Source organism: Empidonax traillii, unplaced genomic scaffold (genome assembly GCF_003031625.1).
Source record: "Empidonax traillii isolate 1590-97213 ecotype Southwest subspecies unplaced genomic scaffold, ASM303162v1 scaffold94:size1391941, whole genome shotgun sequence".
In the NCBI taxonomy this organism is placed as follows: domain Eukaryota; kingdom Metazoa; phylum Chordata; class Aves; order Passeriformes; family Tyrannidae; genus Empidonax; species Empidonax traillii.
In genome coordinates, this window is record NW_020955287.1 from 972,032 (window position 1) to 998,306 (window position 26,275).

The 26,275-nt window shown below is 36.2% G+C and overlaps 1 protein-coding gene across 3 annotated transcripts in view; it reads left to right on the plus strand.

Moving 5' to 3' along the window:
* MIB1 (mindbomb E3 ubiquitin protein ligase 1) overlaps positions 1-26,275 on the plus strand; it is a 73,511-nt gene that overhangs the window by 7,309 nt on the left and 39,927 nt on the right. For all 3 annotated transcript variants that reach the window (XM_027881769.1, XM_027881770.1, XM_027881768.1), the window contains exons 2-11: positions 2,692-2,863; positions 5,596-5,725; positions 7,550-7,654; positions 15,148-15,214; positions 17,682-17,886; positions 19,280-19,463; positions 19,776-19,920; positions 21,078-21,211; positions 22,227-22,334; positions 25,465-25,662. In XM_027881769.1, the coding sequence (XP_027737570.1) occupies positions 2,692-2,863; positions 5,596-5,725; positions 7,550-7,654; positions 15,148-15,214; positions 17,682-17,886; positions 19,280-19,463; positions 19,776-19,920; positions 21,078-21,211; positions 22,227-22,334; positions 25,465-25,662 (1,448 nt within the window). The remainder of the gene's footprint in view (positions 1-2,691; positions 2,864-5,595; positions 5,726-7,549; positions 7,655-15,147; positions 15,215-17,681; positions 17,887-19,279; positions 19,464-19,775; positions 19,921-21,077; positions 21,212-22,226; positions 22,335-25,464; positions 25,663-26,275) is intronic.

Here is a 26,275-nt window from a genome sequence, read left to right on the forward strand (position 1 = left end):
TCTTTCGATCTTCTTTTACCCTTGCTATTGATGTAAGTAACTTTGTATTATGACTGTGAATGAGAGTTTAGCTGTCACATTTTGTGATCCACTAGTAGCATCTTCTTTTACCCTCTTTTTTTTTAGCAGATGAAGTTAGAAGTCTCTTAGTCCACTATCACCAGAGGCATTCAAATCTGCTTCTGCCTCCAGATCTCTAGCGCAGTGGTTAGACATTCTGTAACAGGATTACTTGCCTGCTCCTGCCCTGCATTTCTTTGTCATACCAGCAGTGTTGTGCAGCACCACAAAGAGTGGGATTGGGAAACCAGTTCAGCTGAATATTTTTCCTCCTGACTGTTTTTCCAGCCTGGTATGTTTCTTGATGCAGTTTACATCTCTGCTCTGCAAAAACAATTTACTCGCATAATGGAAAGAATGGAGGCAGCATGGTTGTGTGAGGCATGCACTGAAGTGGGTGTTGCTGCTGGAATCACGTGTCAGGAAATGGATGAAGAAAGGCCTTATCTGTCAGGGTGGTGTTTAGAGATCCATGAGGTACAGACCTGTCCTTCTAGATCAGAGACTCCAAATACACTGTTCTCTTTTAAGTCCCAGGCTCTGTGGCCAGTAAAATTACTTGAGTCAAATATCTTTGTATATTTTTTTTCCTTGATCTTTCCATAGTAACTTTGGCCTCTGGCTAGAAATATTTAGTTTTGATTTAAGTTTATGTATTCTATATTAAATGACTCCTGACTCCTGATTATGATTCTTTTTTGCCCTCTTCCCTGCTGCTCAGACAAATAGAAGAATCCTACAGCACCCAATTCCTTGGTCCTTTCACATCCAGAATAAACATATTCCTTGGCCAACTGTCTTCCCTGAAATTCAGCAGACATTAAAAGAAATAAATTCCAAAGATGTGTAATTTCTCTGTTTATATGTGAAATACCAATTTAGCAATCAGTTAAAAATAAACCCAAAACAAATACCACCTCTCAACCCCAAGCACCATAACTAGTTAGACTTTTAAAAACAAGGTGACAAAACCATTAGGAGGATATCTCAGTCCTTTTAATGAACCTGTTCTTTAAGAGGACCAAAAAAATAGTAAAATCCTTCAGTACAATCCCCAGTGCGAGAGAGACATGAATGTACTGAGAGTCAAGTGAAGGGGCTGCAAATGGGATCTTAAGGCATCTAGTACAAGGAGAGACTGAGGAATATGGTGCTTAGCCTGGAGAAGAGAAGACTCAGGGAGTTCTTAAGAGGGTATATAAATACCTGATGGAGGTTGTAAAGAGGATGGAGCCGGGCTCTTTCCAGTGTTGTCAGCTGACAGGGCAAGAGGCAATGAGCACAAATTGAAATACAGAAATTTCCACTGAAACATAAGAAGAAATACTTTTGCTATAGAGATGGTTGAATGCTGGAATATGCTGCAGTGACAGTTCTTGGTGGTGCTCAAAAAACTGACAGGATGTGGTCCTGGGCAGTCAGCTCTAGTTTATCCTGCTTTGAGCAGCTATGGTTGGAAGAGACAATCTTCAGTGGTTACTTCCAATCTCAACTATTATGTGATTCTGTGAAATGATCAAACAGGAAGGCATTTCCTTCAGTTTTGCCTCTCCAACTGTTAATTTTTCTTTGCTGCAGATGGTTCAGCTGTTGGACATAAGTGACTAATAGATTTGTAGTGAATTTGGCAGTCATTTCTGAAAACATCCCCTTTGGAGGGGACAAACCCCATTCTTTTTCCTTACTGATTTCAGATTCATCTGTTTTTTTTTAAAGGGGGAGTAACTGGGAAATTTCCTTGTTACTCCAACTTTTTAGTGCTCATTTCTGTCTAGTGCTACTAGACTAAGTGAATGCCAGTACTTCTTTCTTTTATTGCTAATTTTTTTCCAAACAGCAGCAGAATTTGATCTTTTTTAAAAATGAACTCATGGCTGTTCACTGTATTTAGACTGCATGGATAGAAACCGTGACTGATCACTTTCACTCAGCTGTAGCTTGGCAAAACTGTAGGAATAAGCAATCTTGAGAACTCAGTTTTTGTGGGAGGCTGGGCAGAGCACATGCTGGTGGGTTACATTTGATCTGTCTTTGGCACATTCTTCTGAAAAAGAACAGCGTAGCAGTAAACTGCTTCAAAAATGGTAACAGATTTTCATGAAGCTAATGGCATCTATCCAAGAGAGCTTAATTTTTTCCCTGTATAAAAAAGAATGGAGATAAGCACTTATCTTTTCCACTGTGCAAAATGTGTAAGTCAAACTGTCAAACGCAGTTGAGCACAGTAGCCTTTGTGATATAAGGTGTGTTGATAGCCTTAATCCTGAAATCAACTTCCAGATTGCCTGTATATTTTGATAAATGCATTTCTGACCCTTTAACTTAGAGCTAAAATATTTCTCATTTTCTTTCTCTCCTTTGTATAGGATGAAAGGAAAGAAACATAGCTTTCTCAGCCTTTTAAGCTGAGAAAAGATAGAATATTTCAGGAAAAGACTGACACCTGGAGATATGAAGCAAAGTCCACTATCTTTTCCCTTCAGTCATATAGTCTGATAGGGTATGGCTAGCAGCATTTCTCTATTGTTAACTTTTTAGAATGTAGTTTCACATTTCAGTGGTGTGCAACAGAAATCTGTGTAACGGTATAGCAAAGTTGTTAAGTCTTTTTATTTCCTTTTTCTCCCACAGGTATCAAGCACGATGGGACTATGTGTGATACTTGCCGGCAGCAACCTATCATTGGCATCCGATGGAAATGCGCTGAATGCACAAATTACGACTTGTGCACAGTTTGCTATCACGGGGACAAGCATCACCTGAGGCATCGTTTTTACAGAATTACCACACCGGGAAGTGAAAGGTAAAATGTAGCTTTTTCTCCTCGAAATTAAGGAGGAACAGTTAATTAACTTTTAAACTGCAGATTTGGTTACTTAAACTTGGCTTAGGTAACACAGTCGCTTGAGGTTAGATTCGGTTACTGTTTGTCTGCCTTTGGGAGGGAGGGTAGCTGGGGCAGATCTTGGGAACTTGGAAAACATGGAAATTTTATAAACAATGGAGTACAGAAAAAAGGATATGATTATTCAGTTTTGCTGAACCTCACTGCCATCTTCCTAGTGCTTGTGTTATCGTATAGCAGCTTTAAAACAAAAATGATTTGTTGATGAATTTTGGAATGTGAATATTTAATTAGCTCAAAAGTTTAATTAGGTTCAAAAACGATGTGAACAGATTGAGGGGAAATATTCTCCTTGTAGGTTCTGGAAAACAGAATGATCTGGAAACAAAAAACTTGGACTTGAACTGCCTAAACTGCTCACTACAGTGAGCAGAAAAGCAGAGAGAAGATGCTGTGAAAGGTTATTCTACCCTTGCCTTTGTTTTCATGTTCTTAGGCATCTGTTGTTTTCTTCCAGTGAAGAACTCTGAACAAAATTGCATTTAGTTGTTCTTGCATAGCTGTTGACTTTAAATAACTTGTCTCAGTCGAAAGCCCCTCTTGTCATGATTTATCTACCTGTTAAGTGAGAACAGCAATATTTGCCTGTTACTAATACTTGGAGAGGTATGGAAAAAACATTGTGTAAAGGGTACATGTTCAGGTGTCGCCTCTGGGATATGCTTCACAAATGTTTTTTTGTTAAGTAATTGGAAACTTTTTTGCTGGATGTGATACTCATTTAAATAAGACAACATTTATTTCTTCTTCTTAGGGAAGTTAGATTTACAAGTATGCTGCAATTTAGTGATGTGTTTTTACAGTTAAGAGAAGGGATTGGAGCACACAGCCCAAATTCTCACATTGTGTCTTGTTTGTGGGGGTCTGTGTTTATGTTGTCAAATATTTGCCTAAAGTTTTACTGTGGCTCAGATGTCCAGGTCAGTGGCTTAATCAAAAGGTACCAAATAGATATCATAAACTTAGTACCTCTGTTGTAATGTTGAACGCAGAACAAAACTTAGGAATTGTATCCAAGAGTTAAAAGTGTTGGTCTAGTGTAATTAATGAAGGATAGATAACCAAATACAAATCTGTTTTTTTATTTATTTCTTTTTTAAAAGTCTCCTTGCTTTTAAGAATGCTTGCCAGACTTCTCTTTTTCTTTCTTAAGCTGACATTTCCTTTGTAGTTTTAAGAGGTTTGTTACGGTGTATAAAGTACAAGTTTTAATTTTTGAGGTAAATTGTATACAATGTATAGTGTTGCTGGAAATCTCTTGCATTTTGTCGCTTTCTCCCTTTCATTATTTACTCCTATTGAGCTCTGTTTTGCAACTCTTATCTAGAAGGCAACTTCTTCTTCCAAGGAGATGTTCCTATTGGATCAAGTTTTACTGAAAAAAATTGATGAAAGTTAACTGTTTGAGGGAGGAGAAAGGGGCCAAGCAGCGTTATTGAATTTGAGGGATGTCCCATGGGAAAAATGGCAAGAGGCATCTAAGAACATTTGGATGAAGGGAAGCATAAGCTCTACCTATTTTATTTTTGAGTCTGGGATATCGTATGGATGGCATATCTATGTAATGTGTGCTGGGTTTTGTTTCAGTTTTGTACGTGTTGAGAAGTTTCAAAAAAGCTACTCCAAACAAGATTTGTTTGGGTGGGTTTTTTTTGTTTTTTTTTTTTTTTTTTTTGATAACTCTTATTTTACTTAGGAAAAAAATGGACAACATTTTTTGTGCTCTTTGCATTTTTGCATTCATTGTGACAATTCAACTTTTTCGCTTTGTGCCATCTGCTGGATGTTAAAAGTCCAGCAGGAGGCTGAGAGACTTCCTGAAGCAGTCAGGAAACAATCTGAATGTCAGCTGAAAAATACTTTTGTCTGGCAACATTCTCCTGTCATGAAGTAAGAAGTTGTGTTGCATGAAAACTGGTGGCTTTTGAGATGGCAGAAAAGGCAGGAAAATTGTCTTTTTGTTTCTATTATTTCTAGTTAAATGCTCATGAACTGTTCTGTTTGAGTTTATCTACTTCAGTTCTGGTGAAAAGGAAAAAAGAGGTTTTGCTTTAGAAAAATCACATAATATGACTGAAAAAATGGATGTTGATGTATTGACTTAAATTTGCTATGAAAAGCATGTAGAAAATAAACAGAGACAAGGAGGGAAAGGAGATACAGCTCTTAATAGCAGAATTCTGAATAAAAGTGGCAGGGCAACAGTGGGATAAAAGCATTGGCCTAGGGTACATCTAAGAGAAACAGAAGTGTGTTTATATGACTCTGCATGTTTCTTTAATGATTTTAATAATAACAGTACAGATCTGTATATATGTTTATATATATAGAAGATGATTGCTGGTATAGGAAGTTTGGAGAAGAAATTACTGTTAGAGCTAAAAACTAATTATAAACATAGAATAAATCACATCGTGGAAGATCATGGTTTTTTGTCTCGTGTGCTGGTGTTGAAGTTGAGAATTGAGTGGATGTGACTTGTGCACTGAAATCTGCAAGTGTGGGGTTATTTTTTTTTTTTATTTTGGAGTTATTTGCTTTCAAAATGCTCTCCTTCCTATCCCCAAAGATTTGTTTTGGACTTACTTTATTATCTTGACATTTGTGGGTTCTTCTTTTAATAACTTCAGGGTATTGTTGGAGTCTCGACGTAAATCAAAGAAAATTACAGCAAGAGGAATCTTTGCAGGTGCCAGGGTAGTCCGAGGAGTTGACTGGCAATGGGAAGATCAAGATGGTGGCAATGGGCGTAGAGGAAAGGTAAAAATAAAGCTGGTTTTAATAAGATGCACCTTCGCATGCTCATGTAATGGCCTCAGTGGCCTTTCTAATTGTAAAGTAGAAACATTGTAATAAAACTTACTGTTTTAATTTACTTGACATTTTAAAATCTTATCCTGTAATGCTCAGGCTTTTAGAAAGAGGAGGGTACATACATCCCATCAGTTCTTTTACATTTAAATTTGCATTTTTAGGAAACCAGCACAAAATCTTTTTAATTACTAAATTTTTGTCATGGTGGTCTTTTAAGACTTCCTTGTAAAAAATGTTAGGTCTTGAGGATATTTCAGCATTATTAGAGAGCTGGTATAAAAACAGAGCTATCAAGAGTAGCTCTTTCTGGTCATCACTGCATTCTGTAGTCTTATTGCTCATGGGCCAGTGCATTTGTGTATCTGTTGCTCTTGGTTTTCAGTGCTGGCACCTGTCACGTTATTTTTCATCTAATAATTATAGGGGCTTTTCCAGTTTAAAATTAAAAACTTTTCAATTGTTGGATGCGGATATTAGATTCCTGGCTTAGGACAATATATGATCGCTTTTGATGTAGTTCTGTAGTTAAAAATATTTGAATTTATTGAAAATAGTATGGAATGGTAAATTGCTAATTGTAAACTTAGCGTATTTTCCTTTTACAACTTCCATTTACCTTGAGAACTAATCAGGCTTTGATTGAAGTATGAAATACAACAGGCAGTGTAAAATATACTGTACCTTTTATCAGCACGTTTAAGAACTGGGTGCTCTTATATCTTGGTGAACTGGGTTTTGGTTTTGTTTGGGGTTTTTTTGAATTTATTTTTGGTACACTTAAGCAGCATTTAAAAGAGAGTGAAAAGTTCCTGCATATGATGGTTAGCCTATTTTATATTGTTGTTTAGCTTATTTTATATTCTAGACATTTAGGGAAGCTTTAGGACTTTTGGGGATTTAATTTCAAATTTTATTGAAAAGAAGTAATAAGTTTAAATCTCTTAAAGCAATATTTAGATGCAGCTTTTTTCATCTTGATTATTTACCTCTTCTTGTGTCAAGATACTTTGAAATCTCTGGAACTTTGCAGAATAAGAGTCTTAGCCTGCATGGTCTTCTTTGTGTACTAAACTTGTATTAGAGGGATTAGTTGCAAGCTGAAAATATGTATAAAGGTATATAAATATTTTTAACAAGGAAAAGTAGGTGGTAAATAGCAGAAACAGCTTTTAAATGAATACAAATAAGAATGAAGGCAAATTCTAGAAACTGAGAATTTTTTTTTTTAATAATGACAGTATTCTCAGAATTTGGTGCATGGCCTCATGATTTCAGAAATATCAGGGAAAGACATTTTCATTCTTCTTCTTTTGTACTGTTGCTAAACATATTGGCTCTGGAAGTAAAACTTTCTCTCCTAACATAGTGCACAGCAACCAGGCTAATACAGGTTAAACCAGACAAACTGAAGCAATTAAAATAGTGTTCATCCTGTTTTTTGGAGTGAAATGCTTCTGGTAAGAACATATCACAGCATTATAAAATAAATATTTAAGTTCAGATTTTGTTCTCTGCTTACATAGTTAATTACCTACCAAATAAACAATAAGAAAAATAGTTCAACAAAGCATATATTCAATCTACTCTCTTATTGAGATACCTAGGGAAGACTTGTATCAAACAGAAAACAGCCTTAGAATAAATTATATCAAATTCAGTAAAACTGCTATATGCTGAATTATTTTGAAGAGATTAACAAGGTTTTAAGTTCAGATTGTGCTTCTAAGTCTTTGTTGTAGAAACAGTTTTCTTGTTTCTCAAACTGAATAGGTGACTGAAATCCAAGATTGGAGTGCCTCGAGTCCACATAGTGCAGCATATGTTCTCTGGGACAATGGTGCTAAAAACCTTTACAGAGTTGGCTTTGAGGGCATGGTAAGTGTAAAAGAGCACAAAGGGTAAGATGCACGGTGGGGGGAGGGCAGTAAGAATAATTTGTGCTTTATGGTCCTGCTTTTGTAATATGCTTTGTCAGTTTGCATGCTGTTAGTCAGGTCATTTTGAATCCAGCTGTAGGCGTCATGCATATGTATTAGTAAGAAAGTCTGATCTGGGAATTTATAAAACGTGAATAACTATAAGTTAAGAGCTGGTTTCGACCGTAGTAAATGTTTGCATCACATACATGTTTATCATACTGTGTTGCTATTCTGCTTGAATTAAAATTCAGAAAAGAACAAACGTACTTATGAAATTTATGTAAAATTGATTGTTCAGCTCCTGAATTTTTCAGTTGACTTCAAATTTTGGGGTGACTACTGCAAAACTTAAAATTTTTAAATTGATGTCAACACTTGGAATCCTATTGAGAGCAATTTTCTTTTTGTCAGTGGAAAAATGTTGAATGAAAATAGAACTTTATTTGCTTTAGCATTACGTTTTCTGTTTCATTCTGAAGCTTCTCCAGCTACGTCTCCAGCTCTAGGGAAGAAATGGGTCAGACTCTAGCCTAAGTGCCTTCTGTTGCTGTGTTTTCTTATCCTAATGTGGGTCAAGGAAAGGTTACTTGGATTATCAACTGCTTATAACATCTTAATTAGCATTTTCTCTGCATGATATTTGCGTGATAGTGCAGAGGAAGACCATGTTAACTTATATTGAAGTGTCATCTTGTCAGATATGTACGTAACAGTAATAAAATGTTAAACAATGACTACTTTTTTGAATGTAAACTATTTGGCCTTATAGCCTCACTTAACGTTTATTTTTATAATAAAAAAGAAAAGAAACACCACTTTTTCAGTAAATATGTATTTTAGTGTCATGTTTAAAAAGTGTAAAAGTATTTAGTGCAGGTCAGCTTTTCTGATGCATGAATATGCTAAGGATAAAATATAAATCAGTATTGAATTATGTGATTCATGGTGCCCAAGAGTTCTAAAGAAAATTCCTTATATACTAGCAAAAGGTAATTTAAAGTTGTGTATGTTTAGTAGTATAACATTAAATCAATGCTCGGTATCTTCCCCCCTATATTTGTTTGTAATAAATAGAAAAGTAACGCAGTTACAAAACATACATAGAATGAGATACAAATCAGCCGTTGGATTTTTTTTGGCAGCGTTTTTTTTGTGTGGTTTTTAGGACTTCTATATTACAGTGTTAAAATTTGTGGACTGCATAGTGTAAGTGCTGTGGAATCATTGAAAATTCCTTCTGGCCTCAGGAAAAAAATGTATTTGAGAGGATAAGTTATATTCTGTTTTGAAATAGTTATTCCCATAATTAAAAAAATATATTTGTCATTTGTAAATCAAGTATATTCTGTTTCCAAACTTTGACACATGTGGAAGTGTCAAATATTTCTAGAATACTTAATTAAGTACTACAACTGTAAATTTAAAGGTATAAGGATGACCCTTCACACAAGTTTTGTAGAAAAAGAAATAGTTGGTCATTCAGTTACCAAAAAAGCCTGTTAAACTGTGTGTGAAACTACATATATACACAGTATATTGAGGATAATATATAAAAATATATATGCATATGTACAAAAGGGACAATTTGAGGCCTTTGATGTACAGTAATTGTATCTTTGATACTTTTATCAAATGCAAATTTCACTTCAGACCGAATGGATTCTTGGATGTCTGTGACAAAGTCATTTGAATGTAATGCTAAATTTTTTAACTGATTATTAACTTGCTAAGTGTGCAATTCACTATGATTATTTACTACTATTTATGTGCTGTTATGTAAAGCTGACTAATAAGCTGTCAGGAAGTTCACATAAAGTTGGGGCAAACTTGTTTTGGTACCGGGAAATTGGTTAAAAAGGTCCAGAGAATGTGGAATCAACAATACACAAGAGTGTGTGCCCATATAAATACAGCTGGGAAGAGACCCCAACTTGCCAGTGAATAACACTTGACTCATGCTAATGGAGCTGATTAAAGAAACACAGCTCATTATTGTAAGTCAGGGTTCTTGTTTGATAGCTAACAGGCTGCATCTGGTCCTCCAAATTAATCTATCCAGCCTGCCAGCATTTCCTTGGGAGTGATGAGGGTTGGCTGGTGGGGCAGCAGGTGCTGGCTGAAAACTTACATTTATTTCTGGTCAGATACTTGGAGTTCTTGAGTTTGTTGTTGCTGTGCTTACATATGAAGTGGTTGAGAGAGGTGTATCTTTTTTTGTGTCTGTGTGAAGTCTGGCACTTTCTGCTGCCACAGGCCACAAATTCCCAAATTGAAACCTGTGTTTACGATGCTATTAGATTGAATGACATATTTGGTACATCCTTAGTAAGAATGAAGTGCTGTTAGGTAACATGGTTAGTGACACTGCTCACATATCTTATCTGTGTGTAATCAGTCTAGAGCCAAGCCAAACTGTTAACCATATTACCTGCTTTTGAAATATGTGAATGTAGCCTTTTGCAATAAAGTGATACATCATGTAGAATTGGAGAGTTAATGGGAAGATTGTGATTTAGCTTTTCAGGCTTTTGTCTAGGCTTTATTTCTTCATATCACACAGCTGAGAATGTAAAGCTGGTAACTTCCATTGGTTTTCAGTGGAAAATAGTTCCATCAGCAGGAGTACTCTAAATCAGTTTTGTGCTACCAAATTTCTTTGCCCTGTACCACTTTCCTTTATTTCTGTGATTAACCTCCCCTTCTTGTTTCTCATTGTGAAGGATATGCTTTCATCTGTGTACCCTCTGAAAGAAGTAACTGTAGTTATCATCCATCACTGTCACAGTGATCTGTAAGCCATCTGTGTTGGTCTGCTCTTTTCCATAAATTCCAAAATAATTGAGTGCATAAGGGGAATTGAGAAAATTCCTTGTCCTGGTGTGATTGATACCTAATGTCTGTTCATCAACTTCTTTTTGGGTTACCCATAAAATTATTCCTTCAAATTACTCTAGAAGAATTTAAGAATAACTTGTTGACACTTTTTTAAAAAATGAAAACAAAGTAAGTGACTTGGTATACTAAACATTTCAAGTGTTATAAAATAATAGAAATATGCTTTCTGCTGCAGTTACAACTGTCAGATCTGTAATGTCAGTCAAATCTTCTGCTCTCTAGTTTTTTTATCTCATCCCCACTACATTGAAAATGAGGCATTTAGGAAGGGGCAACAAGAATTTTCGTTTTTTTGCTAGTTTAGTGTCCTTCTGCTACTAGGTGCTGAACAAAATTGTTTTAAAACACAAAATTATGAATTTTTGGCCACCTTAATGTGTGCAGCAGGTGTTTTTTAATTACATATGATGTAAATTAGGTGTCAGTAAGAAAGTTAAGTGGTCAGTTGTTGTGGAATCCAGAGGAGATATTTATGTATACCTTGTGTATTTATTTTCCTGTAGTCTCAACCAAGTCAAGTTTTTCATCTCTGAGTTGCAGACAAAAATTTTCCATTAAGCAGAAATTAATTTACTGATCCATTTCCATTTTTATTTGTGGTATGTACTGACAAGGAGGACTGTATCTCCCTTTACAAAAAAGTTACACATGCAAAGTTTTTATAAGTTTTAAATAGGTATATTTGTATTTAATATGTATATTTATATATCTAAATGTGTATATTTATATATAAGTATTTATATAGTAGAAAGTTATAAACTACTCACTCAGGATTTGTCTGAGGTGTGATTTCCTGTATAAGAAACTGATGTTATTGTTTCTGTAGCTCATATCTCCTTGTCACTTCAGTCACTTTGTTTACCATCTTCTACTTTCTCCTTTTATTCCTTCACTTTTCTCAGCTTCTTGAAACTGAGAATGATTTGAGTTCATTAAATCTGAAACACAGCATGTCTTACAAACTTTTTGCTGAAATGTATGGATTTATCCAGTCCCTTTTTGCCTTAATCTGTTGACAAAGGAGCATGCCCTGGGCTTTCTCCATTTTCCTCCTGAGGACTGATTCCCTTGCCAAAAGCTGTTGAGAATTTAAAGACTTAAAGTGACCTTTACTGGGTGTATCACTGCTACCTCAGACACCTGCAGTTGTGTCACCATTCCTGCTGGTGTATCTGTAAGATCGGTATTAATTTCTCTCCTGATATTTGCTGCTGCTGTTAGATGCTGTATCAGTGCATCTAGATCAAACATTCCTCTCTTTCTTAGCAGCACACCTAGTTTTCTTATCAAGTCTGTAGTCCCCCCTCCCTGTCTTTGATGGATGACAAGCTGTCCTTAATAGTTATTCCAGGAGTCAGCTGTCCTTGAGCATTGTTTTTATCCTCAAGGTCAGGGATGATGGTGCTGTTACACCATCTGTCAGCACCATTGACATTGCTGTAATGTACGTTTTTTTCATTCTCTAAAGTTTTTATGAAGATGAAATTGCTGTTAGTTTTTTTCATTGGTATAATTGGATGGTAAGTCCAAGTTAACTGTTAAATTTTCTGTACTTCCCATGTGACTGAGCAGGTCATGGTCTCTGCGATCCAGTCACATAGGGCTGGAATGCAAGTCAGAATGTAGGTGCTGGAAGACCAAAGTTGTCCACTGTAGGCAAAACCTATTATTACCCATTGCTTGTGTGCATCAGCTGTTACTACTGACCTGCAGGTCCTGCTGTACACTGTTTGGCTCCCACACTGTTCCTTAAGTTCTTATTATAATGATTTCCTGCTTAACTGGGGCTTCCATCTCTAACTGTACACAAATTCCATAAAATCTGTATTTTATTTTTCTCGTAAGAATCCTATTTAGGATTCATTGAATGATTTCTCCACTAAGTTGTAGAAAAGCTGGTTTATTCATCTCCACCATGTATTTACATTAAGCCCAGCCTCACAGTGGTTATGTTTTTTTTGGTGGTGTCCCTGCAAGTCTAAACCTTATATTTTAGCATGTCTGTTGTTTTGGTACGTTCCCTTTTGCACTTGCATGTCTCGTCTCCAAATAATCTGCTATTACAATTCATTTAGAAGACTCAGGGAGACTCATATAACTTGTAGAAATCCCAGTGGAGTTCTCTGAAGTGCAAAGCCTGGTGTGTCCAGGCTCTGGATGTGCTTTTGCTCCATCTGCACTAGGGGGGCCTCTTGCCATGCAGTCCCCAGGGTAGGATGACCAGGAGTTTACCACCACCCCTGATTTTTTACTTTAACTATTTGAACAGGAAAAAGCTTGTTTTCCTTTTCTGATAAATGTAGTAGCTGAGTTATAGAAGGAAAATTTGTAGTTGCTTACCCAGCTTTTGTGGTACTGTACAACTAAGGATAGTTTACTGTCTTAAAACTCTAGAATGTTGTTTCAGTTTGGCTGTTTTTTTAAAGACGTTTGCAGGGCATTATCATGTTATTTCTTTTCTTAGTAGTGCTGTTTGCCAAGTTGCTGAAGGAACGCTGTGTATATACAGTATATAAGTTAGTTTTGTACTGCCTTAATCTCTGTCAGTGCCTCATCTTTCTGTGTGTTTTGGGTCCTCCATTTTTTAGTCAAGGCTTATGTAAACAAAGAAAAATACATGTTCTCTTTTTTGCAATACTTAGATCAGAGTCTCGTTTTACTCCTTTGCAATGTAACATTGACTACATCATGTAAGTGAGAGGAAGACAGATGTGAAGCTGAGGTTGAACACTAAACTACCACTTGGATGGAAAACTAAGTGTATCATTATACTCCAGAAATAAACTGTGCACGGGGCATGGTAAAGGCAGGGTAAAATATGAGTGCATGTTTGTAGGTTTTTGGATTTGTTTTTTTTTTTTTTCCTATAAAATTTAAGATACCTTAACTTGCTTCCTAATAATATCTGCTGCAAGATAGTAATAAAGCTTTTAATGAACATTTTGTTTCTTCTGCTAGCTTTTAGCCACCAGCCTGCTCAGTGTATTAACACTTACTGTAACACAAGCAATCTTTCACCCTGATTTTGCCTGGCAGGGAGAAGAACCCCCAGTCCTCTGTTCTTAGTGCTCTGAAGAATGTGAGTGAAAGCAGCTCTTGCATGTGTACCCGTGCTCCTCTCCTCCACAGACAGCTGTCTGTTGCCTGACACGGAGGGTTTGTATTCAGTGGGTGACACCCAGTGCTCCCAGGCACATTCAATCCCTGTCCGTCCCGGGGAATGAATGAATTTGCCATCTGGGATGGTCAGCGCAGCCCCTTTGTCTGTGGCTGAGTTAAACCCGGCACCTGCCCACCGGGTGGCAGCATCTTGTCGCAGGCCTTCTGTGCCAGGCTGAGCCAGCTCTTTCTCTGGTTCCTCAGGGGATTTGAAGAGCAGCTAAATCTCATTATTTTCATCTGGCTGTTTTCACAGTTTTTCCAAAGTGGCAGTTCATTCTTTGTAGATCAGGGACATACACTGAATTTTGTATTGTTTCTGGCTGCTTAACAGTTAACAGACAGCAAGGGCAGTCTTGTGCTCATCAGTGCCTTGATGATTTGGAAGACTTCAGAGTTTTCATCTTAATCCTTTTGCAGGAGGGCAGTCTGTCAATAAATCTTGGGCATGGGAAAAAGAATCGTGCAAGTATTTGCTTAGTTCTGGTTAATTATTTAATTGCCACCACCTGTCCTCTACTTCCTCCCCCATCCCATAGAATATTCTGATACATCTTGCAAACAGTTTCCTATCTCCTTCCCAATTCATCATGCAAAAAAATGCCCTTTGTTTAGTGAAAATTGTTTTATAAGGAACAATAGCAGATGGTAGTCATTTGGATTTAAGGGTTACCCAGGGAAAAAAACCTAAAGGAAAGGAGAATTATAGAAACTGCTCTGGCTTTGTGAATAGGAGTTGGTTGCAACTTGCAACTTCTTTTTCTGAGATAATATGAAGCAGTCTTTTTGGAGGACGAGCTTTAAAACTTTTCTCTTTAAAAAGATCATGTTTAAGCTCAGCATAGTGGGGGGTTTGGTTTATTTTAAGTAACAGCCTTGTGTTCTGTGTATTCTTGATTGGAAGTTTTTAATTTTGTTTTCTTCCTGTTAAACATGGATCTGTCAAAAAATGTTGGGAAAAATGGACGGCACTGGCAGACATTAAATGATCAGTACAGGAAAGGCTATGTTCTTGAGCACTGACTGCAGATATTTGATTTATTTTTTAATTCCTTCCTTGTGTTGACAAAATTCTTTTTAAAGGGAAAGAGAACTTCCTTCATAGAACAATGCAAAGGAGTTTTGTGTTATTTTACTGCCTACCTTTGAGTTAAAAATTTCTCATCCGTTACAGCCTTTTATATTGGTAAAGATTATTGAAGTCTTGAGAACGTCAAGACCGATAGACTGGAAAGTATTTGAAATTATGTGCATCATTAACAAATTCATGGGACATGGTTTTTGTACACATAATTTTCAGCCTTTTTAAATTAAATGTACTTCAGTTCTAGTTTCATTGACTTATGAGGAGACTCAGTTAGTGAAGAGTAAAGTTGTCTCAATCTTTCTCCATAGTCTGACCTGAAATGTGTCCAAGATGCAAAAGGAGGCTCTTTCTACAGAGACCATTGTCCTGTGTTAGGTAAGTTGAAGATTAGTTATTAATGTATTATTAATTCTAATTTCTGAAGTGATAATTCTCTGTTTACAAATCTTGGTCTAATTCCTTGCACAAGTACTTGAAGTATGACCAGCAAGCACTATTGTTTTATTGACAGAATTGGTGAAAAGCTGAAAACAGTAAAGGTGTGTTTTGTTTAGAAAAATTGCCAGTTGTTCAAGATATCACTTAGCTACTTACTTTCCAACAATTCATTTACTTGACAGTAAAAAGAACAAGGCACTTTGTATCTTGCTTCTTCCCTTAAAATTAATTTTGTACTTCTACTCTGATGTGAATAAAAATAGAAAAGTAGTAATAAGGTCTCACTGGTTCTTTATTGTTGTGACAGGATAGACCCACCCTAGTAAGACCTAAAATTCAATCAAGCTATCATGCAAGATGAACTGCTGGAGCCAGGGTGTTGTACTGGTGTTACTTATGCTAAAACTATCCTGGTTCACCAGACTTTGAATCCACACCCACTTTTTGAAGTCTGATTTCACAGATAAGCTGATAGCTGGCCTGTAAATATCTAATTAACAGTCAATCACTTTATAGTATAAAAGTAGTAATAAGTCAGTCACTTTATACTATAAAAGTATAAAGCCCCCTTTTATGCAGTCAGGTTCTTCTGACGTAACCCTTCTTGGTATGTATTCGTGGAGATTCCTTGGGCTGGGGATGTCCCCCAAGGATGCTCCTCGAGGCTGAGAGAAAGAGATCTCCCCATGAGCGTTGGTATGGGTGAGTTACGTCAAATCTCCACTTAATAATTACTTCTTTTGCCAGCTTTAATATAACTGAATTGCTTCCCTGCAGTGTGCTATACATCTTTATGCTATATTATACTCTACTAGATTTTTAGCGTTTATATTGTGTAGTAAATAGTTCTGATTAAGATCTTTTGTCTGATCATTTGTAATAATAAAATATTTATTTTTTACAAATATTCTCATTTTGCCAATCATTAAAACCTGCAAGACAGAAGTTGTTCAATCACACCTCTATAATCACTTAAATTTAAACCGTTGACATAATCCAAAGCTAAGATTGGATTCAGCCGCACCTAGACTCTTCTCTGAGAAGAAATTTAGAAAGCAAGGGAGTCCTTTCTGCACCTTGTGGCTCAGCAGGAGGGCTTTTTAATAAATTTTGTCTAAAACTTCAACTCCCACCTGTGACAATTGTGGAGGTAACCTTAGGTCCTTATTGAAGCTTACTTTTAGGGTGGCCCTGTATTTGTATGCAGGAATATTAATCACTAAAGATAGCAGATTATTCTCTGTTAAATTCTTCTCTTCCACTATATAAAGTTGTTCTTAATGGTTGACAATGACCTCAGTTCATTCTTCTTGGTACATTATGCTCCATCTTCTCAGTCTTGCTCTTTGTTATAATGTCTTTTATTAGTTTTCTGAATGTAGTTCACAGATACATTCAGGCTGGGAATTTAAATGTATGTTTGCATTAAAATGTAGTTATTTTTTAAACTACTTGATATTTGAATTAGAGTGCAACTAATACTCCAGAAGGGACCTAATTAATATGGAGTTGTATGTATTTGGAGCAAAATACCGGAAATTGATTTTGTTCAGTATGACATTGGTGACCTTGATGAGACAGAGTGCAGATGATTTGTAGGTGATAGCAGGTTGACAGAGGGATGTGGTTGAGTAGAACTTTATTCTCAAGAGCCTTGAGGAAGTGAAGAATTTAGTGAATGGCATTCAATCAGAAGTGCGTTTTTGCACTCTGGTTGGAATAAGCCTATGTACCTGTAATTCCCAGACTGGGAATTAAGAAGGCCTGAGTGAGGAGCCTTGATGAAGAAGACCTGGGTGTTGCACTGAATACCAAATTGAATGAGACAGGAGCATGCTGTCATTGCAAATAAAGCAAATTTCATAGTGGGCTATATTAGGAATTTGGTGGGCAACAGATTTGGAAAAGTTATTATCCTCCTTTTCTCAGTGGTTATGAAGCTGTGTCTAGAATTCTGTGTCCTGTCTGTGTCATTGTCTGCTCATCTCCTCTTCCCTCCTCTCTTAGTTTTTCAAAAACATAGAGGATCTAAAGGTGTCCTGTCAAAGTGGTTAAGAGACTGAGTGCATGAATTGCTAGGAGAAGGAGCTGGGTTTCTTGAATCTCCTAAGAAGGAGGTTAAGAGGTAATCAACTCACCACCTATGCCCACTTGAAAGGGGATTGGAAATAATGGCACTGAAATTTCAGTGGTGCCAAATGGCATAAAACCAAATGGTTGCGGCCTTAAGACCACCTTAAGTGACTCAGGTATCCAAGAATTTTTCCTGTTACAATTACAGCTCTATATTGCACCACTGGAAAAAGTTACTTGGGCAAGTTGTGGAAAAAATTCTGTTCTTTAAACTGCGTGGAAAGTTAGTGTGATCATGTAAACATTATTTTTTTTTCATATTCCATTTCAGGTGAGCAAAATGGTAACAGAAACCCTGGTGGGCTGCAAATAGGTGACCTTGTAAACATTGACCTTGACTTGGAAATTGTGCAGTCTTTGCAGCATGGTCATGGAGGGTGGACTGATGGCATGTTTGAAACTTTAACAACAACCGGAACAGTTTGTGGCATTGATGAGGATCACGACATTGTAGTACAATATCCAAGTGGCAACAGGTTTGTTATATAGCCTTTATCGTTGCTTCTCACAAACTTCTTTTGCCTTCAGCACTTGTGGTCACTTAGTGTCAGAAACTTTCCCTGTTCCTTCAGTGTTTGTTAAGATCTCCTTCTACAATCTGTAATGAGGACTTACCTTTTAAGATGCTTTAACGGGAAAAGAAAGTTTATTGACTCTCTCACTTGGTGAAAATGGTGTCCAAAATAAGAAATTATGTTTTAGACTATCTCATTTCTAAAATGTAGAGTTTTAAGCAGTAAATTCTGTTTTAATTATGGAGTATCTATCCTGTAGTTTCAAGAGGAATGGTAATAGCAATTCATAGTAGGTTTTCTGGAAAATTGGTTAAGAAGACAGGTGACAAACTTGTGGGGGATCATGTCTAATACAGTCACCTTGGCATGATCTATATCTAGGCTTTTATTATTCAAAGGAATGTTTAGTTTATGTAAATAGAGACCAAGAGCAGGAGGGCTTGATAAAGCCAAGACCATTTCCTGCAAGCAGTTTAGGCTGGAATTTTGATTAGATGCATCCACGCTAACAGGATTCAAACCCAGCTGTCCAGCTGGATCTGAGCTGATATGTCAAATGGTTTTGTATTCTCTTGCTCTCAAGTTATCTTTAAAAAGCAGCTGGTGCATGGAATATCATTTCAGTTGTATGTGGAGATTGACCTGTTCAGTTTGTCTAGAAAGGATTAACAGTGCATTATTCATTCAGGATTTCCCTCAAGATATGGTTTGTTAATATTGCAAACTAATGCAAAACAATGCTGTTTTCCCATCTAAGGCGCAGCAAGTGGCTTTTCTTCTGGCAGTCGTGGCATCAGACCAATGAAAGGAGCTGTTCTGTCCTGTGATCTTCTCCCTGACTTAACAGCTAAATGCCTCTAAAGCACTAAAATTTATAGTAAAAATTAGAATAGTTTGATTGAAAATTGAGGTATATATAGGATATCCATTTAGCTGAAGAGTATTTTTATAAATGAATGTTGCAGCTTTTGACCTGGGGGGAGGGACCAAAATTCCATGTTCTTCCCATGTTGTTTCCTGACAGTACAGGCCTTTGGAAGACAATTTGGATCTTCCCCTTTTTAACCAGAGTATTCTCTCTCTGGAGAAACAAACAAGCTGTACAGCTACTTGCTTCCCTTTAGGCAGGATATTGCCTTTACAAATGTACATCTCTGAACATTACCCTTATAATATTCAGTTAATGAGTTACAGATAAGTTCATGGACAAAAAATGGTTAACAACAAATATGCTATAGTATCCAATTGCAGAAAATTTATAGACATACAAGCAGAAACTTGTCCAACAGCTAATTTTTAAGCATATATTTCACTTTACGTGTTTAAGATCTACTTTAAACGATTCATTGTTTAGGTGGACATTTAATCCAGCTGTTCTCACCAAGGCCAATGTTGTCCGAAGTGGAGATGCTGCTCAAGGTGCTGAAGGAGGCACCTCTCAGTTTCAAGTGGGTGACCTTGTTCAAGTCTGTTATGACTTAGAACGAATCAAGCTTCTTCAGAGAGGCCACGGAGAGTGGGCTGAAGCAATGCTTCCAGTAAGTAGTTGTGCGTTTGGATTCATAGAACGGTAAAGCTTGTATGGTGCTTCTAGTTATGATTGGTAATAATACCTGGAGGCTGTGGGAGTCTAAGAGTGATTTTCTTCGAAGTTAGAGAAAGTGTATTTCATCAAACGCAGTGTAAAACTTGCTCAGATGTAGCAATCTGCTCAACCTGATGAAACTTAGCTAAAGGTATTAGCAACTGCACTGTTAAAGAAAGGACTTCATGAAATTTATATAAAACGTTCAGATTTCTAAATATTTTATTCTTAGCATTGTTTGCATTTGATGTTTTCTTTAATGCAGACTTTAGGTAAAGTTGGTCGGGTCCAGCAGATCTATTCAGACAGCGACTTAAAGGTAGAGGTTTGTGGGACATCTTGGACCTATAATCCAGCAGCTGTCTCTAAGGTGGCATCAGCAGGATCTGCTATAAGTAATGCGTCAGGTGGTAAGTTTGAAGAATAAACAGGATTGTATGTATGTCAGATAATTGTGTTAATTAAAAATCTGTTAATAAGTACTAGTCCATAGTTTGTATGCAAGGTTAATAATAGACCTGGAGTTGAGCTAATTGAAGTTCTACTTGAGAAAGATACAAAAAAAGTTTGCAGTCACTATGGAGATGTTTGTTGTTATTTTGATCAAGTACTTCTGTTTGGTCACAGTGCAGCTGTATCTTTGAAGGTTTGCTCTAAGGACTTAAAAATTTAAATGGTTGGAAGGGAGATTAGACTGAAATAGGCACCAAGGCATGAAGAGGGTATTACTGACAGTAGCGAGCAGATTCCTTGTTTAATAGGTGGTGTGAGATGGCAAGATAGGTGAGGAGTCTGTTATAGGTGGTTACTCAGAATATTTTTTGCTTTGAAATTTCTGTCTTAAAATTTAGTCAGACATCCTTTGACTAATTATAGTGGGATTTTTTGGGTCTGTGTAATCTCATTCAGTTTTGTTGAAAATGCTCTCATTCATCTAATAAAAAGGCAGAGAAGACTGTCCAATGTATTTTATGTTCTGTTGGCTGTTTCACAGATCAATTAAACTAGAGTTTTTCCTTTTTTTGGTCATAGCTAGTTCTTTTTTCCTTTTCACATATTTGCTTTAATGCCAAGAAACCTTTCTACATAGTTTTCTAGATTTTTTTCCTAGGGAAGCATAGATACAGTGAGTTTTCTGCAATAAAGACAAAGTCACAGTGGCCTGCAATAAAGACAAAGTCACAGTGGCCATAAAACTAGCTAAAAGAGGTATACAACTTAGTGTTTCAAATCACAGAGGACAGGATATACCTGAAGATAGAAAATATGTTATAGCAATACATAAATTCCTGTTTTACTTCATCCAGTCTGTATTTTGCAGGAGACAAGCTATTTGTAGTTTAATCAGCTTTGTTTTGAAATGTCTGATTTGAAAGTCTCAGCTGTCCAAAGAGTATTAGGGTGCAGTTCTTAGTCAGAACTCTGATATTTTACAGCTGCCATTTTATGGTAGTTTGTGTATTACTATGTACGTGTTGTTAGAAACATGACAAATGTAGCTGTTTTTTTTTCTGTTCTTGTGGGATTAAAATTGTAATCTTAGTTGTCCTTTGTTTAACAATTACAGAGCGATTGTCCCAGCTATTGAAAAAATTATTTGAAACTCAAGAATCTGGAGATCTTAATGAAGAGTTGGTTAAAGCTGCTGCCAACGGAGATGTTGCTAAAGTGGAAGACTTGCTAAAGAGACCAGATGTAGATGTGAGTGTTCTGTTTTGGGAGTTCTTCTTTTGGGGACCTGTAAATACTAAGAGAAATGAGGCTGTCCTGAATACTCCTTGCCAGTCAGTAGTGTGTCTGCTTAGAAGTAGTACAGTTAGTTCCAGTGTCTCTTTTCCCGTTCATTGTCCTATGAAATGTGTGTGGGCTGTGTGAACATAGAGCTGTACATACTTTTTTGCTAGGCAAAATTTGTGTTCTTTTGTCTGCCATGAATTAAAATACTTTTCAACCTCTGTCAGAGTCGGCTCAGAGAACCAAACACTCACCATTAGTGAAGGGTCTTCAAATTCTTTTGTTTCAAGGGGGATAGAAAGAAGGAGAGTGGATTTGGAGGGATTTTTTTTTTTTATGCTGCTGTTGTAAGTTTTCATCTTGTTTTATAAACTCACGAGGTAGATAATCTAATCTGTTCTGTGTCAGATTCCTTTTACCAACTTGTCTAACCACCTAGTGTTGGAGACTCTAAAAGAAAATGCTTAATAATTATAGGACTTGATTCAGGGAACAGATTTTAAAATCACAATCAGATATTTTTCTCACTACAGCAGTAGTAGTTCTTGCAGATAAGAGACTTCTTCAGTTCTGAGGACTGATTTGTAAAGATTATTATATTGTATTTTGTTCTGATTCCTATTGCTAACATAAATTAGGCAATAAAGTTAAATGTACTGTAGAGCAGAGGACCTTTAAATCTGAGACGTGTTCTCAAAAATCTTGCCTTTACAGTAGCCCAAAGGTGAAAGTTTTTAATCCAAGTGTCATTAATGTCTTAATGTTTTAAATAAATCTGTTTTTTTCCTTTTTCCCTCAATCTAAAAATGAAATAGAGAAGACATAGGAGATCATCTGTATGTGCTAGAAAGGCACATGCTAAGAATTGTTCATTTGATTCTATGATATGTGTGCTGTTGCTTCAAGTTTTATACTGCTAAACAGTCTTGTGGGTATTTGTGTGTATCTTACAACTTACCTCCAAGTACCGCTATGCTTCCAGGTGAATGGGCAGTGTGCTGGACACACAGCTATGCAAGCTGCTAGTCAGAACGGCCACGTCGACATTCTGAAGTTGCTTCTGAAACAGAACGTGGATGTAGAAGCAGAGGTAACCTAAATACTTCAAAATATACTTTGCGTGTCCTTAAACTTTAAACTCAGTTGCATACATAACAATTCTAATGGACTTACCTTCTTCTTTTTAAATGTTGGAGAGAGTGAAAAGCTGCTTTTATTATTATCGTCTTCCCAAATTAGACTCCTACTAACAGTATTATAAAGGGTCAGTGTCTAATTCTTTAGCATTGAGGGAAAAAGATGTTGTCAATGCTGCATCTCCAGATGCCTGCTGTGCTTCTTATATACGGTGTTCAGGTAGGAGAACACCTTGAATTCTTAACTAAGGCAAGTTTAAGCAGAAAGTAATAGCAGTATCTTTGAGTAGAAACTGAGAACTCTGCTTCCAAGTTTTCAGTGCCTTTTTTTTTTTTAACTTCACAGAAAATGGAAGGGTTTCTCTTGTTTGGGTGTTTTAGAATTATTGTTCGGGAGAATTATCTATCGACCTACTGTGATATTTGCATTTTGAATTGATTTTGACTAGTTTATTTACACAGAATGCACTGACATTGCAACCATTTCTCATTTTGTGAAGCACAAGAGGGATCTGTCAAATTTGATTTTCTAAGAATAAAAATTGAAGCCTAACAGAATGCTAAGATTTTAATTGCATGCCCAGTTATTGTTTGCATAACAGAAAAATAACTTTACATGCTTGGGCACTTGGCATTATATTGTATTTGATATACAGAAGTTATAAAATGTTAAAACATAAATGAAGCAATGATGTAACTCTTGGAACTGAAATTATTTTTATATTCACAGATACACCATTACTTTATAAAGATTTTTCTGCTAAGTTCTAAAGATGGCTTAGATTCAATGCAGTACATACTTGCTGTGGTATGATTTCTGTGAAGTAGCTTCATTTTAGATGGAAGTAGTGCTTTCTCTGCAGTACATAGCATATACTGTTAAAATTAGACTAAGCTGCTTTTCATCTGTGCTATGGTATTCAGAGCTGCCATGTTAATCAAATGGTGGACTGATGCTTTCTTCTTGGTGTAAGGAAGGGTTAGAAGCTATAGGGAGGTAGGTAGAAGCTCTACTTAAACATTTTCAAGACAATATACCTGGTAATCTGCTAGCACTGGAATTGTGAAGAGTTCATGTTTGCTCAGGCTTCAGAAGCACCGTAACACTAGCATTAAAAAAAATTGCCAGGGATTTAATTTGAATTTTCAAGCCTTTCTCATGTAACTTTATGTTGCTTAAGTGAAGATGTTATTCCCACTTAGTTGTATAATTGCTCTAGATATTATAATATTAATATTTTACATTATATTATTAGATTAACAGTTATATTTTTCAGGCATTAAAAACATCAGCTGTTTATAAATTGTCATGCAAAGACTCAGCAGAGCCATCGCATTAAGCAGAGAGCAAAAATTTAGCCTGTTTACTTCACTGTTGTGGTCTGTGGCATGAGAGCAATAGATAAAAATCCTTGCTTTCCTTGCTTTATAGCTGAATTGGATATATTTACACTTACAGTCATTACTGCAGTGTATATATGTTCATGATTGTGTGTTCTGGGGGTGCCCCCATGTTGTTGTCTCCTCAGTGTTTGTGTCTCTGAGGGCTTAATGTAGAATACAAGTGGCCTCTGTTTAGTCAGAAAACAGTTTGTTACTGACAGCTCAAAAAGCTTGATGTAGATAATGCATAGTAAAAATATATACCCTTCTAGTCTGCAGAAATTAATAGATATCAGTTATTATATTGACAGTACTGACAATATAATATTGTTAGCATGTATAGAAATATAGTGGTTTTACTATTTTGATGTCTATCTAAATATAAGTCTTAGGAGAGGTGATTAACTAGTTCCTAGCTTTTTCTAGGTGTATTAATGCTACTGAGTAGTAACTACAGTAACTACACAGTGGGATTTAGCTCCTTAGATTATTTGTTTTGATGCTAGCTAGAAAAAAAGCCTGCACGATCTTGGGCCTCTGCTCATTAAAGCAGGAATTCTGTACATTATGATTTTATAAAGTCAGGAGTTTGTATCTCAAAATTGAGATATGTTAAAACTGAAATATTCAATAATTATATGTATATATTATATTCAATATATATTCAATGTATATTATATTCAGTAATTATCAGTAAATATCTCTGTGTACTTTGCAGACTGAAAATATGAGAAGACAAATTGCTAGTGAGTCCTCCTTGATCAGCTATGATTTTATCTTACAATTTTCAGTGTTTCTGTTTTCAAAATACAATGCATAATACAAAGGCATAATAATATTAAACTGTGCACAAATAATGAGTTAGAAACTAGCTTATGGAAGTTACTTTGCTGAAATCTTCGATTATGTACCTTCAATTTTTATTTTCAGCTTTTGTGTACCATCATTAATGCTGAAATCACTTAATATTAATGCTGAAATCACTTAATATTAATGCTGAAATCAATTAATATTAATGTTTCATGTTGTACAGTCAACTTTTATGAATGTTGTTAAAATAACCCAAACTGACAAATTTACGATTTTCATACCTGAATCCTCAGTTTGGATGAAACTGAAACAAACTGAATTAGAGCTTTAATCATCATCATAGAATCAGAGCTTCTAATTAATTTCAGCGTCAATTACAAATTTTCTTTGGGAAAGGTGGAAGTCAATACTAAGACACAATAAACCCCAATAAATATTAATTTAGTTGTATGAACAAGGCAATTCTCATGTCTTAAACCATGATTTGGAATCTGTAACTCTTCCTGGGTTACAGGAAGGACTACCCTGAGTGTAATACCGTTTGGGGGGTTTTGTTTTGGTAGTTTTGGTTTGGGTTTTTTTTGACAGTAGTTGTTTTGTAATAGAAACCCCAGATGAATCAGTTTGAGTTTGATGAACACATAACACAAAGATTCAGGGCAATTGTTGTATATGGTGTAGAATACTATATATTGTAGAATCGGTATGTGTGTATACGAACAGATTCTTTATCCTCTATTGTGATTTGAGCAGTTGTTTTAATTACATATTTTGATGGCATTTTGTCTTTTTAAATAAATCAAATATGTGCAATTGTTCAGTTTAAATTAACCTTCTTATTTAAATGCAAAGGAAATGTGAAATATACACAGCTGAATGTTTCTGCTCCAGGACAAAGATGGAGACAGGGCCGTCCACCACGCAGCCTTTGGCGATGAGGGTGCTGTGATTGAGGTGCTGCACCGAGGCAGCGCTGACCTGAATGCTCGCAACAAGCGCAGGCAGACTCCGCTCCATATTGCTGTCAACAAAGGCCATCTGCAAGTTGTGAAGACTTTACTGGACTTCGGCTGCCACCCCAGTCTCCAGGTAAAGTAAACTTTAATGTAGGTTCACTTTGCAGCTGCTGAATTTTATGATTTGCTCTGTGTAGGTTATAGAAAAATTATGGAAAAGGGGGTTGAAAGCAACAGACCTTGTAAAGTCATCTGTCTCAACCTCTATCCCAAGGTGTGATCAGCGGTAACAAAAATGCTGTTAGATCTGTTTCTTTTCTTGACAGTTAGTTTGGCACCTGATGTATTCTAGCCAGTTGATGTTAATTGGTATTTTCACATTGTAATTGTTAACTTTCCCTCCAGATTAATTCCTCCTGTATCAAACCCACAGCTGCTTGCTCCTTCTGCAAGCTACAGTTTAGCAAGTTGATAATACTGTGGAATGTTTTGTTAAAGGAAATTTTTTTTTTCCCCCAAAATTGACCTATCATTGATAACTATTTAGCCAGATTCTTTTAAATGTTTAACTTTTTATCTAGAAAGCCCTCATGCATAGGATCTCAAGTACCATATTTCACAGGTAGTTTCATCTATAATGAATGTAGTGGAAGCTGAAACATAAGTGCAATGTCGTGTTGAGAAGGTAGAGTGGAAATGTGCTATCAAATAAGCAGGTATCCACGCTCTGCATGAGCTGAATGCAA